Source organism: Cinclus cinclus, chromosome 3, assembly GCF_963662255.1.
Source record: "Cinclus cinclus chromosome 3, bCinCin1.1, whole genome shotgun sequence".
Taxonomy (NCBI): Eukaryota; Metazoa; Chordata; class Aves; order Passeriformes; family Cinclidae; genus Cinclus; species Cinclus cinclus.
In genome coordinates, this window is record NC_085048.1 from 105,730,683 (window position 1) to 105,747,161 (window position 16,479).

Genomic DNA, 16,479 nt, shown 5'->3' on the forward strand with positions numbered 1-16,479 from the left:
GTGGGGCAGAAGGGTTGGTCCCATAATAGAGTGCATAATTTTACAAATTAACTGTGACTGTTTTGCCTGTATTACCTCTGTAACAGCCTCTGATTATGAAGATGAGCACTTATAAATTAGAAAATGCTGGAACTGAGACTGCAGAATTGCTGTGGTCACTTGGTTCATCCATGACTTCCAAAACACATTGCTTGTAGTTCTTGTGTCAGCCTGTTTCTCCTTTAGGATTTGTGCCTCTTTCTGAGAATGCAATTAGTCAATATTTTTCCTCTCTCTGTCATTCAATACTTGATCCTACATAGAACATCCTCAGTGAGTTTCTGTGGGGGTATCCAGGCTGCCTGTGAGTTCCTGACAAACAGCAGTGAATTTATCTGAACGATACCTGTGGGAAGTGCAATAATATTAAACCAATTTTATCTAAGGACAGACAAATCTGACAGAACTTAAGAACACTTTAGGGATGACTGATGAGGAACACCCAGAATGTCATCTTTATAGAGTACTTTGAATTTTTAAGTATTCAGAGCTCCAGAGATTACAGCTACAGCTTACAGCTATGAGAATGCAGCATTTCTGTAAAACAGGTGCCAGTTTTTCTGTCTGTGGACAGTTTAAAAAAATATTCATCATTTTATAAGAACATTGTGGTAGTGAAGAGATTCCACATGGCAGAGCCCAAGAGTTACTATGACACCCTTCTCACATCTCCATATTGGCAATGTGTCATCCTGGAGCTCTGCAAGTCTTGTACTCATCTGCATCCAATACCAATTTCTTTCTGGAATAATGCAGTTAATCAGAAGCCTGATTCTCAACATTAAGTGTTCCAGTACCCCAACCTTCATATAATCTTTACATTTAGCCACTTGGATATATTATTCAAACTACTCTATTGGGTTGTTTAGCTCCTGTCAGAATTGCTGCTGATCTCCAGGAGAAAGTTGTGCTGATTTAGCCTTCAGGAGATTCTAAATTAGTTTTTTCACAGCAGTGCAAAAAAAAAAAGTGGAAATTTATACTGGAGTTGATATCAAGATTTGCTGTGTCTTACACTGCTTGAGGTCAAATTTAAACCCAAGTAAACCCACGTTTTGATGTGTTATAAGAGAATGAAAGTATAGTTCTGGTGAAAGAGTAGCAATAATTAAAGAAAGAATTCTGAGCTTTGTAGGATGCCTTGCAGGATGCCCATGAAACTGATGTAGTCAATGACTTCAACACATGTCATTGGAAAAAACTTAATCCGAAAGTAGAGCAAAGCTGACAAAGCAGAAGAAGAATTTCTGAGATAACCTTTGCGAGATAGATTGCAATTTTGGTAAACAAGCATCTTAGACCTGGCTGGTCTTGAACAAAGAACAGAAGTAAGCAAGCAAAATTTCCAAAGAGGTTCTATGGCAGTGCAGAAGGAGCAGTGGCAGTTCTGCAGGGACATGCATTTCACCAAAAGCAGGCCCAAACTTGCTAATGGAGCAGTATTTAAATATTGTTAAATAAGGAAATTGTTAGTTTCTCACTGATAGGATGATGGTTTGGTCAGAGCAGTGGGTGCTGCAAGGAAGGAGTCATGGAAGAGAGAGAGAGGGCAGAATTGGCTCCACGGTTTCATGATGCCTAAATGGAAAACTGGATAAAAGCTTTTAGGCTCAGTATATTTAACTGCTGCTAATGCCGGCTGAGACCATGGCCCAGCTGTTACAAAGCAAAATGTTTTATCAAACTGCACAAAGTTTATTTTTCCCTCTTCAAAAATCAGCAAGTGCTGATGTACAGTTGAAGAAACCCAAAAGGTGACTGCCCCCTGGGATGCTGGTGGCTGCCTAAATGTTGCAGAGTTAACAAGCTGCACCAACAAGTACCATATTCATAATTCATCCTGGCCATTGTTTTGAAAGGGTCTGAGAAATCAGATTACCAGATTCCTCTGAATTTCAAGCACTGGCTAACCTTTGGTTTTATGAGGCTCTCCGTATCTGTCAAGATGATGAGAATGGATAATGTTTAGCTCATTGCTTCCTTGACCCAGGGATTTGGCTTGTCATTCCCAGCTCCTGTTCATCGTCCAGTCAGTATTACTGTGTTGAACCCTTCTATCCATCAGCTGGGGTTCACCCTCCTGTGTCCGCTCACTATTTTTCCCAAGGAGCATTTTTATATCTCTTCCACACTGCCCCACTCACCAGGGATCACTTCCTTGAAAACATCCTTAAAACTGCCCTGTTATTTTACCAGAGTTCCCTGTGCCCTTCTGTCTGTGAGTGGTTGGCAGTATCTGTGTTTTAACTTGAGGCAGGGAGCAGAATCCTCTCATTTCCTGATATTCTTCTGTCTGCCTCTGTTCATGGGCTTTTGTTTGGCTTCCTTGGAGAAGGACTCTATTTTCACTGTATTTGTGTGCCACAGAGCACTGAAGAGGTCCTGTGCTGACCTGGGTTTGAAGTCCCATCTAAATGCAGATAGTAATGATGGTATTACAGCCAATTGTCCCTTAGGCACCCTCAGGGTGGCTCTGTGTCCCTGCCATGAATCAGGGAGGGGGTGAGCACAGGACCGTGCTGCTGGGGAAAGGCAGTACAGATGTACCATGCCTCCTGGAACACTCATTTTGATTGCATGCTGGCAGTCCTGTGTGGTACTTGTACTGGTTTTGCTGTCTGATGCAGAACTTGAAAATTAGATTTGATCTCCTTGGGAGAATTTGTGTTCAATGTTTTCAAATAAACGAACTGTGCATTGTGTACTTTCCTCTCTGGACACTTCCAGCAAGAGCAGCTATCATGTACCTCTTACCTCAGAAGTGCAAGCTGGCCAAAATCTCCCCACCTCCCCCTTTTTGTGCTCTGTGCAAAGGATTATTTTGCCAGTCTGGTTAAATCAATTGAGAGCTCTCCATCCAAAGATTGTCAGTGCAAATCCTGTGAGAGCTTAGCTGGCTCTCTGCATTGTGCTGAGGCTCCTTGAGCCATCCCTTGAGTCTGTTGAGCAATCATGTTATTTTCTTGAATGAAATGTTCAGGAAGAAATGTGTTGATGAATAAAAGCCTGACATTTCAACATCTGCATCTGGAAGGAAATGCAGGGTGGGTAGTCATCGTTAAGTTGGGAAAGGCACAGTCATGTGTGCTCTCTGTGCTCACAAGGGGCCCACTGGGACTGCTGGAGCCAAGAGGAGTTTATTGACTCATTGGGCTTGGGATTAGGCCCCAAACTGACAGAAGGAACTGAGACTGAATTACCAGTCTCTGGAGAATTTGGGAGTGCTGCACAGTAGTTAGATTTTTGTGGTGCAGCTGCTGAAGAAAGCTGGAAGGTTTGTGGAATAAAATCTTCAGGGAGAGCTGTCACTCTTACAGGTGTGGATAGGTGACTGCAGGATAAGTAAATCTTCCTTTCCGGAGCCCTAAGATGCACAGGGTATGCTTTATGACAGCCAGGCCCACAGGAGGACTTTCTAAAGGCAAAGATAAGCTTGATATTCCTTAATGGTTTAATTTCTGATGCAACCAATCGAAACCTTTTGAAGGCAAGGGGAGGCCTTTGTTAATTAACATTAAAGAATTTATGTCTTGCCCGTGCAAACTTGATGAGTGCACTGCAATTGGGAGCAAGGCAGTAAATGTGTTTTATTTGGTCCCATTTACTTCGAGTTTTCAGGGAAAGGATGAGCCCTAGACATCTCCTGCCATTGATTGGTTTGCACTGCCCTCAGCTGGCACAGCTCAGCTCTGCTCCAGAGCCCTGACGGGCACCCCAAGTGCTCTGCCAAGGGAATTGGTGTGATCTGCTGCAGTTTGGCTTCTGTGCCAGGCCCTCCCAGCTGTGCTGCCTCAGTGCAGGGGCTGTGACATGGCCAGAACAGATGGATTCTGCTGAGCAGCCCTCGGTAGCACAACACAGCAGAAGCTCATCGATTTTCATCGTGATTTCTTCACCCTGTGCAGGCTGTTGCTTCCCAGAGTGGAACCCTGGAGGTCCTGCATGGACCCTGCAACAGCAGGAGTTTGAACTCACATTTCCAAACCTTGGAGCTGTGTCCTGAACTCGGGAATATCTCTCAGAGCAGACCATGAAACTCTACCCACACACTGAGCACACTGCACTCTTTTCTCAGCGCTGATTGCCAATGAATAAGCATCAAGCAGCTGCAAAGGAAGAGTTCTTGTTTGGTTGGGCAATAAGAACCTAAATCAATACTGAAGACAGATGAGTCCCTCGAGAGCACCGTGTGATTGGTGTGATTTTGTGACAAAAATCACATGTACAGTGCAGGCTGCTCCGAGCAGTGCTACTTGCAAATCTTCCTTGGATTTGTAGCTGGTAATTGTGACTGTTGCCTCAGCCAGTAATTATCTTCTGCTTGAAACTTTTCAGGGGAAGCAGAGATGGAGAGCGACGATGATGATGACTACGATGATGACTGTAAGAAGTCGTCGATGGATGAAGTAAGGGCAGGGATGTGTGTTTTGGGGATTGGGTCGGCTCCAGTAGCTGCGGGTTCGTGCGTGTTACCAGGAGTGGGGCTGCCATCCAGTGGAGAAAGGGAGGCAGAGCACCAGGAAGCACAGCACCAGCTTTTCCAAGTTGGTTGTTGGTTGGTTTGGAAGCACGTCTTTGTTTTGTTTATTTATTCTTTTATTTTCTCAAGTTTAAGAACAAACAGCACCACAGCAGGTCTCTTTTAGGCAGCTGCCTGTGGTGCATTTAGCATTGTTGGATGAAAAACTTGACATCAAAAACTTAGAGCTTTATTATTTATCCAAGAGTACTGATAAATGTGCTCAATACTGATGCAGTCCCTTGCCTAGGAGCCACATAAAACAAACGAGTACAGCATCAGTTTAATGTAAAGATTTACATCTTTGTTTTGTTCTTTCCTATGTGACATTCCCTACATGAAGCATTGCCTTCGTTGCCAGGGGCAGTGAAAGACACCACAGTTGATAGAAAAATTGGCTTTGGCATTTGTGGCCTCTGATGGACAGACCAAACCGCAGCATTTTCCCTTCTCTTCCTTAGGGTACTGCTGGAAGTGAGGCTATGGCCACAGAAGAGATGTCTAACCTGGTAAACTACATTCAGCCTGTGAAGTTTGAGTCATTTGAGGTATCAAAAAGTAAGTAAGAAACATCTTATACTTAAAATTACCTGGCAAGTGTTTGGCAGAGTTCTGCAGAAATGCTGCTTGGCTTCCTCTCAATTAGATACAGGAACACGGACAGAAAATGTTCCCTTGGTATCCAGCCAAATAATCCAAATAATATCCAGCCATTTGTATTTTGAAACCTCTTTTAGTCTAAATATCCGACTAAATATCTGTCAGCAGTAAACATGCTGACATTTCAAAAACAGTTTTGAAAATTATGTACTTACATTGTCTTTGTTGTCCATGACTGAAGAGTAACTTAAGCAGTTTGAGAAAGGTGGTCATAAATATTCATACTTTGATTTTGCTTCTGGTACTTCTACAGAAGATTCAGGGCAAGCAGAGTCTGCCCTTCCCCACTTGCAAATTCACTTTCCTGCCTCTGTGTGTTGTAAAGAATGGGCCATAATTTCACCCCCTGCTGGCTTTTACAGGAGATGCATTGCTAGGAATGCACTCAGTGGCTTCCTCAGTAAACATTGCAGCATCTCTGTCTTCCTTGATGCACACCCCCCCACACTGTTTGCCTGCCCTTTTTCACTTTGTTTTGACAGGTTTTAATGTGCTTTTGGAGCTTTTTAGTTAAAGAAGTGTACAGCATTTTAATTTATTCCAGATTTGTGGTGTCCTTGGCAGAGGACAGGTAGTTTTTGCTTAAGTCCATGTCTCTATACAAGATTTGGCATTTGCTTGTGACAAATAATAAACATGTAAGAAGTTCCCAACTGTTCATTTCTAAGTGGGTATTTATACAGATATCACACATGAGCAGTCACAGAGTCACGCAGGGAACTGTGCTTGTTCCCTGTAGTAGTGTCCCTTTGGGTGTTTATAATCTCCTCCAGTTCTAATGAAAGTTACAAGAACACAGTGGGAAGGAGATGTGCCTTCTGGAAAAGAAGCCATGTGAATCCTAGCATACAAGTAGATGCAGCTGTTATAAAATTGTCTCATGTAGGGCTTTTTTTTCTGTTCACATACCTTTGCCTGAGTTTTCTTTTTGTAAAGATCTGCTGCTGTCCAGATCTAAGTCCTGATGTGACCTTTGATCAATAATAGTTTCAGTGAACTTCTATTGTTAAGGAATTAAATTGTTGGTGCTTGTGTCAAAAAAATCATTATGTGACAAATATGGCCCTAGGTAGTAAATGTTGCTGGCTGGCTAAAGAACAACTTGGGTGTTCTGGTCTTAGTTTTGGCCTGGAATCACTGCTGGATCTTCATTAAATGAGCTGAATAAAGAAGGGATTAAATGAGGATTGCTTTTCAGTTTGCTATCTATCCAACTGTTTCCCAAAAATTTTACTTTTGTTCCCTTGCCCTCACTTCCTTAAGTACAGAGATCCATACTTGTTTTTTATACAGTCTTGTAGTTTCTGTGTTATACCGCCTTCCTAATTTATTATTTTTTATTCAGAGTTTGTTTAGATTTGCGATACAGACCTCTGTGGTGATAACAGTACCTAACCACTGCTGTCATTCACACATTTTAAAAGTGCATTTTCTGGTCTTGCATCCAAGTTGGTAACAGAAATATTGAATAGCAGTGGATCTGTACTAGTCCCCTGACTGCTCTCACTAGAAAGGTTCCCTCTTCTCTGGCAGCACATAGCTGTAACTATTTTTCCACATTTTTCAGACAGTTTTCAATGTGTTATTTGTTCACTCTGTTACTCTGCAGTAATTTGCTCCTGATAAGATAGCACAGTGTGATTTATCACGAGAGAGAAATGTGTCTCCTGCATAGTCTTTTCTTCAAAGGGCAGGTCCCTTAATCCTCTCCAGCTACTACAAGGAAATAATTGTTCTTATTTTAATTACTAGTCTGATTAAGCTCTGGACAATTGGTAACCAAATCCTTTAACAACTACCAGCTCTGATTTCCCACAAATGCTCTACTTAAAGACAAGGCTGAGAAATAAGAATTTGTTACTGCAAGAAATTCTAGCACCTACATTCTAAATAGGATAAAAACAGTATACGTGTGTTGCTAGTGCTGTGCCATCAGTAGGGAGGTAGCTGGAATAAGAATAATCACAGTGTCTTTATGAGAAGCTGAGATGGACCAGAGCCAGCTGGAGAAAGAAAGGATATTGTGTGTTAGAAAGAAAGAGGGAGTGGTAGGAGATCAGCCTTTAGGGAATAACAGGAATTTTTCACCATTAGGAGATAATGGCTGTGAATAATACCCAATAGCATGATGGTTGCTGATTAGAAATAGGGACCACCACAAAGGGTGAGGCTCAGGTCTCCTAGAGACAGAGAATTACTTTTGGAAACCCATGTTCATTCTCTGACTCTTCAGCACAGGCTGAGAATGGTTTCTAGTTCCCAGGCTGGCAGCACATTTTCCTCTCACAGTGACCCAAACAATCCACTTCCTCATTTCTTTGGATCCACTGCTTCCTTTTTGGCTCCCTATGAGGACAGTGCCCACCTGTTTCTGTCCTGCTCCTCTGTGCTTTTGTTCAGTTTTATCCCTCCCCTGCAGCTTCACAGTTTGACTTTAGGGAGCTGGCCAGTCCTGCCTCCTGGCTGTCCCTGGATTACTGCAGCACAATTACAATCATTCCTAAACCTGGATGAGGCCAGGCCTTTTCTCTGCCTTACTCTTTGCTTTCAATAAAGTGGTGAGGTTGGAGAGATCTTGCTCTAATGCAGGCACTGATCCCCTCATTTTTGAACAGATCAGTGCTGAGTGAATTAATGGATTTGACCTCCAGAGCTGTGGCACTTCTAGGCAACCACACGGCTGATTGGGATGAAGTGGGAAGCTGTTAGTTTACAGAAATGCTCACCTCTGAACAGAAGTAAAGGTACTGAAGCTAGCAGGGTCTTGACTTAGCTCGCTGCTGCATTCTGATGTCTGGGTGCATTAAAAGGCTGTGCCCACATCAGGCGAAGGTGAGTGACAAGTGATGCAGAAATTAATGTTTACTCCTACTGGCTCAGATGTGGAGGAGGAGCTGTTCACCACTGGCAGATCAGAAAGTTTGGCCAAATTGAAGAGATCATAAAAGCCTGATATCAGCTGGAGAGTAGGTCTGAATCCCTGCTGGGACACAGGAATGCCCCTTCAGGGATGGTTGGATGGTGATGTCTCATGGCTTTGACAGCTGCGACCTTGCGCCTGATGTACTGAGAGCCACTGCAGACACAGCACTGCTCACTTTAATCTGATATGGACGTCAGTTATTACAACTCCAAGTGGTTCCCAGCCTTCACATCAGCCTGCAAAGACAAGCCAGAGATCCAGTAGCACCCACAGCAAGCTGCTGCAGCACCTTTGTGTCACAGATGTGATCTCTGTGCTCACCCTCTTAAGTACACCCACATGGTGTTTTGCCCCCACTGTTGCCTGCAGCTGATCCAGCATCAACCTCGAGCAGCACAAGTGCCCTTAATTGGGCATTGCTGATGTGAGTGCAGATGGAGCTCTGAGCGTGTGCAGAGCAAGGTCACTGCTGTCAGCAAACCTGTGTGTAAATTCCTTGGAATCAGGGTGAAAAGAGCTGGTGAACCTTAGGTGGGATAAGGGGACTGAGACTAAACCAAGCGAGTTCATGCTTTAACCTGTCACTGGTTTTGTCTCCCCTCTAAACCTGCAGAACGCAACAAAAGCTTTGAAATGTCTTCCTTTGTGGAAACCAAAGGGCTTGAGCAACTTACAAAGTCTCCTGTGGAATTTGTGGAGTATCCTTGACTTTCAGAAAACAGCTTCCTAAGTCTTTCTATATCTGAGATCTGCTACAGAGCTTTATTGGAGTTCAGACACAGGAGCTGGGGAAATAGGGAACCCAAATGAAATTTGTAGATTTGACTGTCTTTCTAAATGAATTAACTGGCCTGAGTTCTGATGAGCTAATTTAAAAACTGTCATGAGTCCTTGTGCTGTGGGCTAGGACTAGAGGGAATAGGTATAAATTACATATTGAAGACCTAATTCTTTGTATTCTGATTGTTAAATTTATCATCCTATATGGAGTGGTAAGAGTTATGGTGAGCAAATTGTCAAAATGTGTCTGACTTTTTTGCAAACTTACATAAGAATGCTCACTTTCCCATCATACCTCTACTGATTTATTGCCACACAATTTCTTTTTCTTTTCTTTTTCTTTCACTTTTTTTTTTAATAAGTTCTAAATAAAAGCTAAGGAACATTCTGGTTAGACCTTTTGATGTTTCTCAATATCTCTCCTCATGGTTGCAGTTAAGAATGAATGAGGTAAAATAAACAGATATAACAGTGCCTCAAATGAGAACAATGGAAAGCTGCTTCCAAAGATTGCCTGCAGCACATTCTTATCTCAGAGATTTGTAGACTCAACCATAAGATGCATACACTTGTCATTTCAATCCATGCAGAGGCCAATTCTAATCTCATTCCAGAAAAGCGCTTTTTAACTGAACACCTCTCCCTGCTCCAGAGGAAGACTCACTGTTTACAGCCAACTGGCCTCTGTAAATGTAATCCTAGGAAAATCCCAAAGTAGGAACCATAAAGATAAATGGAATTTTATGAATGTGATCTTCCTAATGCATCTGCCTGTGCTCTTTCCTTGCTTATCCCGAGTACTCTATGCAGAAACAAGCAGCACATTTAATTGCCCCATATTTATCATATCTCCTACAAAACTGTGGACATCTGGAAGCATGATGGTTGCAGAAATCCAGTGATGAACCCGTTGCCGTTCTGTAAAGAATTACCTGCATTTAACCCTGCAGCTACACTTTTCACTTGCCAGGTGATTTTTGTCACATGTTCTATACCTTGACTACTCACTGTTCAGATATAACAAAATGCAGCTGAGCCGGATTTACCCAAAGGGAACACGAGTAGACTCTTCCAACTACATGCCACAAGTCTTTTGGAATGCTGGCTGCCAGATGGTCGCCCTCAACTTCCAAACCGTAGGTAAGTCATGCTGTTCTCTGGATTTGGAAAGCTGTACATGTTCACTTCTCTGATAACCTTGCTGATTCATAGATAGGAAAGGTTTTATTTGTCAAAAATAATCTGGGGATTAAAGTATACTATAGAGCTGTTAATTAAAATGTTTAACCCATGCTTGTACTGCTTCTGTGACAGTCAGTATGAAATTACAGTGATTTTTTTAAAAATTGAATGCTTTTTGAAATTATTGTCTGTCCAGAAGATAACTCTTAGAAATATTTTCAACATCCAGATTTGTCTATGCAAATAAACATGGGAATGTATGAGTACAATGGCAAAAGTGGATACAGGTTAAAGCCGGAATTCATGAGAAGACCAGACAAGCACTTTGATCCATTTACTGAAGGAATAGTGGATGGAATAGTAGCCAACACTCTGTCTGTCAAGGTATGTATATAGCTGGTGGAAGTGCTCTCATGGCAATGCCAGAGCATGGTTATATTTATATTTTGTGGTGAAAAGGCCTATAAAATGACTATACTAAGCCAAGAAAATATAATTAATTTAATTTCTTGGAGAGGCATTTAATTTTTAAATTCTGCCTTGCATTTCACTTTGTAGGATAAATCAATATATTTTTATTGTAAGTATTCTTTGGCATAGAAGCAAATACAGAATCACAGAACTGGGAAGTCAATGGATTTAGGACTAGTTTGGCCTTGTTTTTAGAAACAAAGGACTGTATTTAAAACATGATGTTTTGAAGTGGGAGGTTGGACTAGAATAGCTAGAACACTCCATGCTTAATATAAATAAAATTTTCTGCTTTTCTGAAAGTTCTCCAGCAGAACTGTGGAACCATAAATGTCAGCTGCAATTCATTGCTAACTTGTTTTAGCTTTTTTGTTTTTAAGGACCTCTAATGAAGTTCAGGGACTGCCAGGAATCTGCAGATTAAGAATTACCTGCATAAGTGTTTAAGGGGATAGATTGCATTGGCTGTGACAAATTCACTTCGTGTATCTCAGCTATAAAATCATAAACTTTCTGGAGTCCTGTTACTCCTTTAATGGACTCATCCATTAGAACAACCTCTGTATTATAGTGTCCATCTGCAAAATATCCTCCTGTTTTCACTGAGGGAAAGCAAGTGTTTCGTCTCAGGCTACAGGCAGAAGCATAGCAGAGCTGTGGTGGGAGGGATGTGGATAAAGGAATAATCTGGTGATATGCACAGTAACAGAAGAGGATGTGTGGGGTGACCTTTCCTGGTGACCTGCAATCATGGAAGCTTTCAGGCCCCTCCTCTGGGTTTAAAGGCACTTTCTTCTGCAATTAGAGCAAATGGAGGTGGAAGTCATTCAGCAGCTATTAGGAAGTGCACAGCTTTTTAAGAGGATGAGTATGCAGGAGTCAGGAGACAGCTGTCAAAAGGCAGCAGCCTCTGCCTGCTCGGGGAGGGCTCTGCTGGTCACAGTGTCAGTGTTCACACAGGCAGACCTGGCACTGGATTAAGATTTGCTTTAGGCAAGCCTGAATTTATTAAGGTACAGTGACACTGCTGCACACTCTTGTGCCTCTTCAGTTTTCTGAAGTAATTGCAGACCTTTCTTTCACTTTTTCAAGCTGAAAGTTGTGCTGCCTGTTTAAAATAAGAGCTGGGAAAGATCAGCTATTTTACAATTTTATTTTCATATTAAAACTCCTTTGTGAAGAGCTTTTATTGGAATACAAACTTCTAAGGTTGTTTTCTCCCTCACATCTAAAAGCATATATATAATTTCTCTGCCATTTAAACCTCTGTTTTTTTCAAGCATTTTGTGAACCTGTTGTTGAGACTAGATAGAACTTAAAAGTTCTCAGGAAATAGGCATACAGATTGAGGAAGAGATCCAAATGGGTATTCCTGCTGCAGGAAGGGCAGCAGCGTGATCTCAACCACATTATTGCTCATATGGGAATTCAGGACCACAGGGTCACAGAAAAACAGGCCTCAGGAGTTGTTTTTCTGTGTCTGCAGTTAAATATTGGGGTATTTTTCTGTTTATTGTGGGCTTAGTGTTGTTTTGGTTTTATCTTAAATGCCCACTATATGATCATTAATGAGAACTGTGCATCTGCATTACAGCCACTCATTTCCTAATCCACCACAGTGATCTCTAATGATGCTCTTTTGTTCTTTGGCTTTAGATAATTTCAGGTCAGTTCCTTTCTGATAAAAAAGTCGGTACCTATGTGGAAGTGGACATGTTTGGCCTGCCTGTGGATACCAGGAGAAAAGCTCTGAAGACCAAGACCTCTCAAGGCAACGCAGTGAATCCAGTCTGGGAAGAGGAAGCCATAGTGTTTAAGAAGGTTGGTGTAACACTTGCTTCCCAAAAAGGAATTGTACTTTTTTTTTATGCCTGTCCAGTGGGCTCTTTCTGTGGCTTACTGAAACCTTGCACTTGTTAGAAAGCAGGAAAAGAGATTCTGAATAGTTTCAGTATTTCATATTTCAGCTGCTTTTGCTGAACTTTGGCTGCTCCAGTTGTGGCAACTCCTGCTAAAAGAAGTGAGTCTGAAGTCCCCTTGGCTGTTTCAGTGGCACAGCTAGGTGCAGCAGCCATATGGATGGAGTGGGCAGCAGCCACAGATCCAGCAGCAGTTCAGTGCCATGGCCATTGCAATGTGCCCTGGCTGAGCAGCCCTCCTGGGAGCCTGGGAGCAGGACAATGGGAATGCAGCCTGGCTGGTTGAGCTAGCACTGCCAAAGCAATCTGCTGGCCCTGCTAGTCACTAGATTGGGCTATAAAGTCACCAGGTGATGAAGACACAAATCCCATCTACACAGACTCCTGAGCTGCTCATGCAGTATTACTCAGATTCAGTTCTCTAAACTTCAAAGGTGGCAGAAAGCACTGAGCACCACGCAATGTGAATGTGTTATTGCACTTTGCAATATACCTGCAGCCAATATTTGAATAGAACCTCTGGGTTTTGCTCATTGAGAACCTTGGCTAAGCACATCACCTTGGTTAAGTACATCCTGAGTCCAGGTGCTTGTAAAACAGTTTCTTTCAGATTTGGCTCAGCAAGGGTAGTTCACAAAGATGTTTAGACACTTGGTCCTTGCTGCAGTGCTCTTTTCCCTGAATATTTGGCCTTCTGAATGGCTTTCCTTTGGCAACCTGCCAGAGCTTAAGTTTGGAAAACATCACTAGCATTTTTCTTCTGTAATGAACTTCTAATTAGTGTACTTCATTTCTCTGTTTAGTTAAGGATCATGCATGACTGCCCATGTGCTCAGAGAAGCATAGGCTACTATTTTTAGTTGGTTGAAAATAAATCAGAAAATCTCTTTTTGTTGTTGGGGTTTTTTTTAATGTTCTTTCAATGGCTAGATAAATTTTACATGTGTTCTATGACTCTGTTCTTTGGATGGAACTGCTTCATTCAGAGCTGAAAGTTAATAATGTAGCAATATTGCCTTCCAGGTGGTTTTGCCTTCCCTGGCCTGTTTAAGACTAGCAGTGTATGAAGAAGGAGGGAAATTCATTGGCCATCGGATATTGCCAGTCTCAGCAATTCGACCAGGTAAAATCTTTTTCCCCATCCAGACAGACATTGTGTGGTGAAAAGAGACAGCAAGGCAGAATCTCAACTGCTCTAAATCAGCAGCCACTCTGCAGCCTCATAGCAACTGAGGACTTGGATAATCTGTCTTGGGTTTGAAAAAGAAAAATGCCATATTTCATCAGAAATTTAAATTTTTAACCATCCAGGAAAACCCGTGAAATTAAGGCATTGGAGGCATAGCTGGCACTTCCTTATCTCCAGTACACCAACTTCATGCTTACAGGTTTTTGCCAAAAAGTATAATTGCAGACTTTTAAGAGGAAGAAGAGCAGAAACAGCCACTTTTGATGTCATCTTTGTGAGAATGGGATATGGCTGGGAGTGAAAGCAAAACCTGCTCCTGTCAATGTAATTTCTGAACTTCCACAATATGGAAGACTGACCTATATGCCAGCTCTTATATCTTTGTAATACCTTTAAATCAATCCAAAATTACTTTCATCCTCGTTGCTGAAAATTAGAAGAAAAATATAATTATTGGCCTCTTCTAAATCACATTGTTTCTACTATAATTAGTGGCCACTTAAATGAAATTACCTTGTGTGACAACTCTGGCCACATTTTCCAGGCCAGAGATTTGTTACAGATCTTGTTTCAGAAAGATGCAGTGACATTGGCAGTTTGAGCAAGGTAAGTGTTCATATTCAGTGCCAGATTTTCCAGACAGGGGAGGAAACTGAATTAGGGCAAGCATATGGGCCATGAACATGCTCCCAGCTTTACTCACTGGAAAAGGAAGAATATCTGTATCTACCCTGTGCCTTATCCAGCACAAAACTCACGTCCCTATATCTTACAGTTGGCCAAATTATTCCTGAGGAATAATCTCCACAACTTTTTCACAAGCAAACTTAGTTTATCAATCCAGCAGACACCTTTTTTATGCCAGCTGCATTTTCTGCTGGCTTAATGCATGTAGCTGTCTTACTGAGTGCCAGAGGAAAGTGGGTGGGGAACTGGAGAGGAGAAAGGGGTGGGAAGGATTTCCCTCTTCTGGTAAGTGAAGTCTTACCAGAGCTGTTCCCCACAGGCCCATTCTCTGTCCTTTTGGCTCCAGCAGTCATCAGTTTACAGCATGGGATGGAGAGCAGCCTGTTGGTCTGGGTTTATGTCCGTGCTGAAAACTTGCTGGAGGAGGTTGAGAGAACTGAGAACTCTTTGTAATTTGTAATATGTAATTTTAAAAAAATATGTAATTTCTCTCTTTTCTGAGATGCTGTTGAAAGTTACACCATGCTGTCACTTAAATGCACAGTCTTGTCACTATTCCCAAAGCAAGGATTTAGCCATTATTTGGAGAGATAATTGCTTACATCAGCCAGGTGAGGATTTCCCCAGATAAATGCATCCTGCTCCTGACTTGGATCCTGACACCTCTTGCATGTGTGGCTCCCAAACTGAACGTGGCACTCTGTGCCACAAGGTCATGAGTCAAAGGTTAGACAGCCAGCTTTCTAAACAGGCTGGAATTTCTCTTTTTACAAATGTATTCCTAAGGATGGTCACACAGTAGGATTTATAGACACAAACACACTCTGTGGCCACCATGCTACATTGTATATTTTTTACATTAGATACTGTGTGTAGATGGGCTGTTACATCTTGGTTTACTTTGGCAGTTCAGATTGCTGAGTACTACTACAGTCAATTTTGAAAATTAAACAAGATGTACTAAACTAAAAAAATCCAGACATAGGTACTAAAACAGAATGCATGAAAAATTTAAATTAATTACCGTTTTTAGCATCAGTCACATATGTAAGAATAAGCAGAAAATATAATTTTAAACTGCAGTGCCATGTGCCTTTCTAGTAGATTGTACACTTACCCCTGAAACCCTTCAGGTAAACCTTTCCATCCCAGAAAGCTGGAGCTGCTTGCTCAGTTGGTGCCACATTATAAATAACAAATGAAAAGAGAGATGCATTGGAAATGCCTGTGGAAGGGTTTATGCTGTGAACTGGTTGTTCCTTACTTTACAGGCTATCACTACATCTGCTTGAGGAATGAGAGGAACCAGCCTTTGACACTGCCAGCTCTCTTTGTGTACATCGAGGTCAAAGACTACGTACCTGACACTTATGCAGGTAACTTTGTATCATGCAGGTAATTTTCCTACTGGGAAATAAATAGGTTAATTGAAACACAAAATGCATGGGGTGTGGATGACTTGCCAGGCTGGGATAACAGTCCTGTGAGCAAAGGTCTGCATCTGGTGGATCATTGTGTCTCTTCACTCCTAGGAGATGGCCTGATTTACAGCACCTTGCCTGAGGCTTAGGATTAGGGCCAACTCTTATTTTCAGCAGACTCCAAAAGAGGAAGGAAGTACCCCAGGCACTTGCCACTGGAACACAAATGAAACTTTGCATGTAGGACACACGAGGATGTAATTGTTTCCTGGGCAAAGTGCTATGCTCGAGGGAGAGAACTGTGTTTTGGCATTGGCTCTAAACAGGGGTAGGTTTAAATGCCATGCAGTGAAAGACCATCTTCAGGGAAAAACACTATTCTGCCTCTTGCTTAAAACTTGAGTGCTGGAGCCAAAACATCAGGGCTTTGCAACTGAAGTATTTGCCTTATTCCTAGATGTGATTGAGGCCTTATCCAATCCAATCAGATATGTAAACTTGATGGAGCAGAGAGCTAAGCAACTGGCTGCACTGACTCTGGAAGATGAGGAAGAGGTCAAGAAAGAGGTAAGGGAGATTTCTGAGCCTCTGGAAATCATGCTATAGTATTTAAAAGCACCTACTTTGCTTAGGAAGACAAATACTGAGAATTCCTGGGAATTTTATGTGTTGATTACATGAACAGCTAT

The 16,479-nt window shown here is 42.0% G+C and overlaps 1 protein-coding gene across 1 annotated transcript in view; it reads left to right on the top strand.

The window, feature by feature from the left end:
• The window catches only part of PLCB1 (phospholipase C beta 1), a 335,098-nt gene that overhangs the window by 246,080 nt on the left and 72,539 nt on the right, over window positions 1-16,479 (top strand). The window contains exons 15-23 of the mRNA XM_062490621.1: window positions 4,375-4,445; window positions 5,020-5,116; window positions 8,755-8,839; window positions 9,937-10,061; window positions 10,333-10,487; window positions 12,231-12,395; window positions 13,517-13,616; window positions 15,641-15,745; window positions 16,248-16,357. Coding sequence (XP_062346605.1) covers window positions 4,375-4,445; window positions 5,020-5,116; window positions 8,755-8,839; window positions 9,937-10,061; window positions 10,333-10,487; window positions 12,231-12,395; window positions 13,517-13,616; window positions 15,641-15,745; window positions 16,248-16,357 — 1,013 coding nt within the window. The remainder of the gene's footprint in view (window positions 1-4,374; window positions 4,446-5,019; window positions 5,117-8,754; window positions 8,840-9,936; window positions 10,062-10,332; window positions 10,488-12,230; window positions 12,396-13,516; window positions 13,617-15,640; window positions 15,746-16,247; window positions 16,358-16,479) is intronic.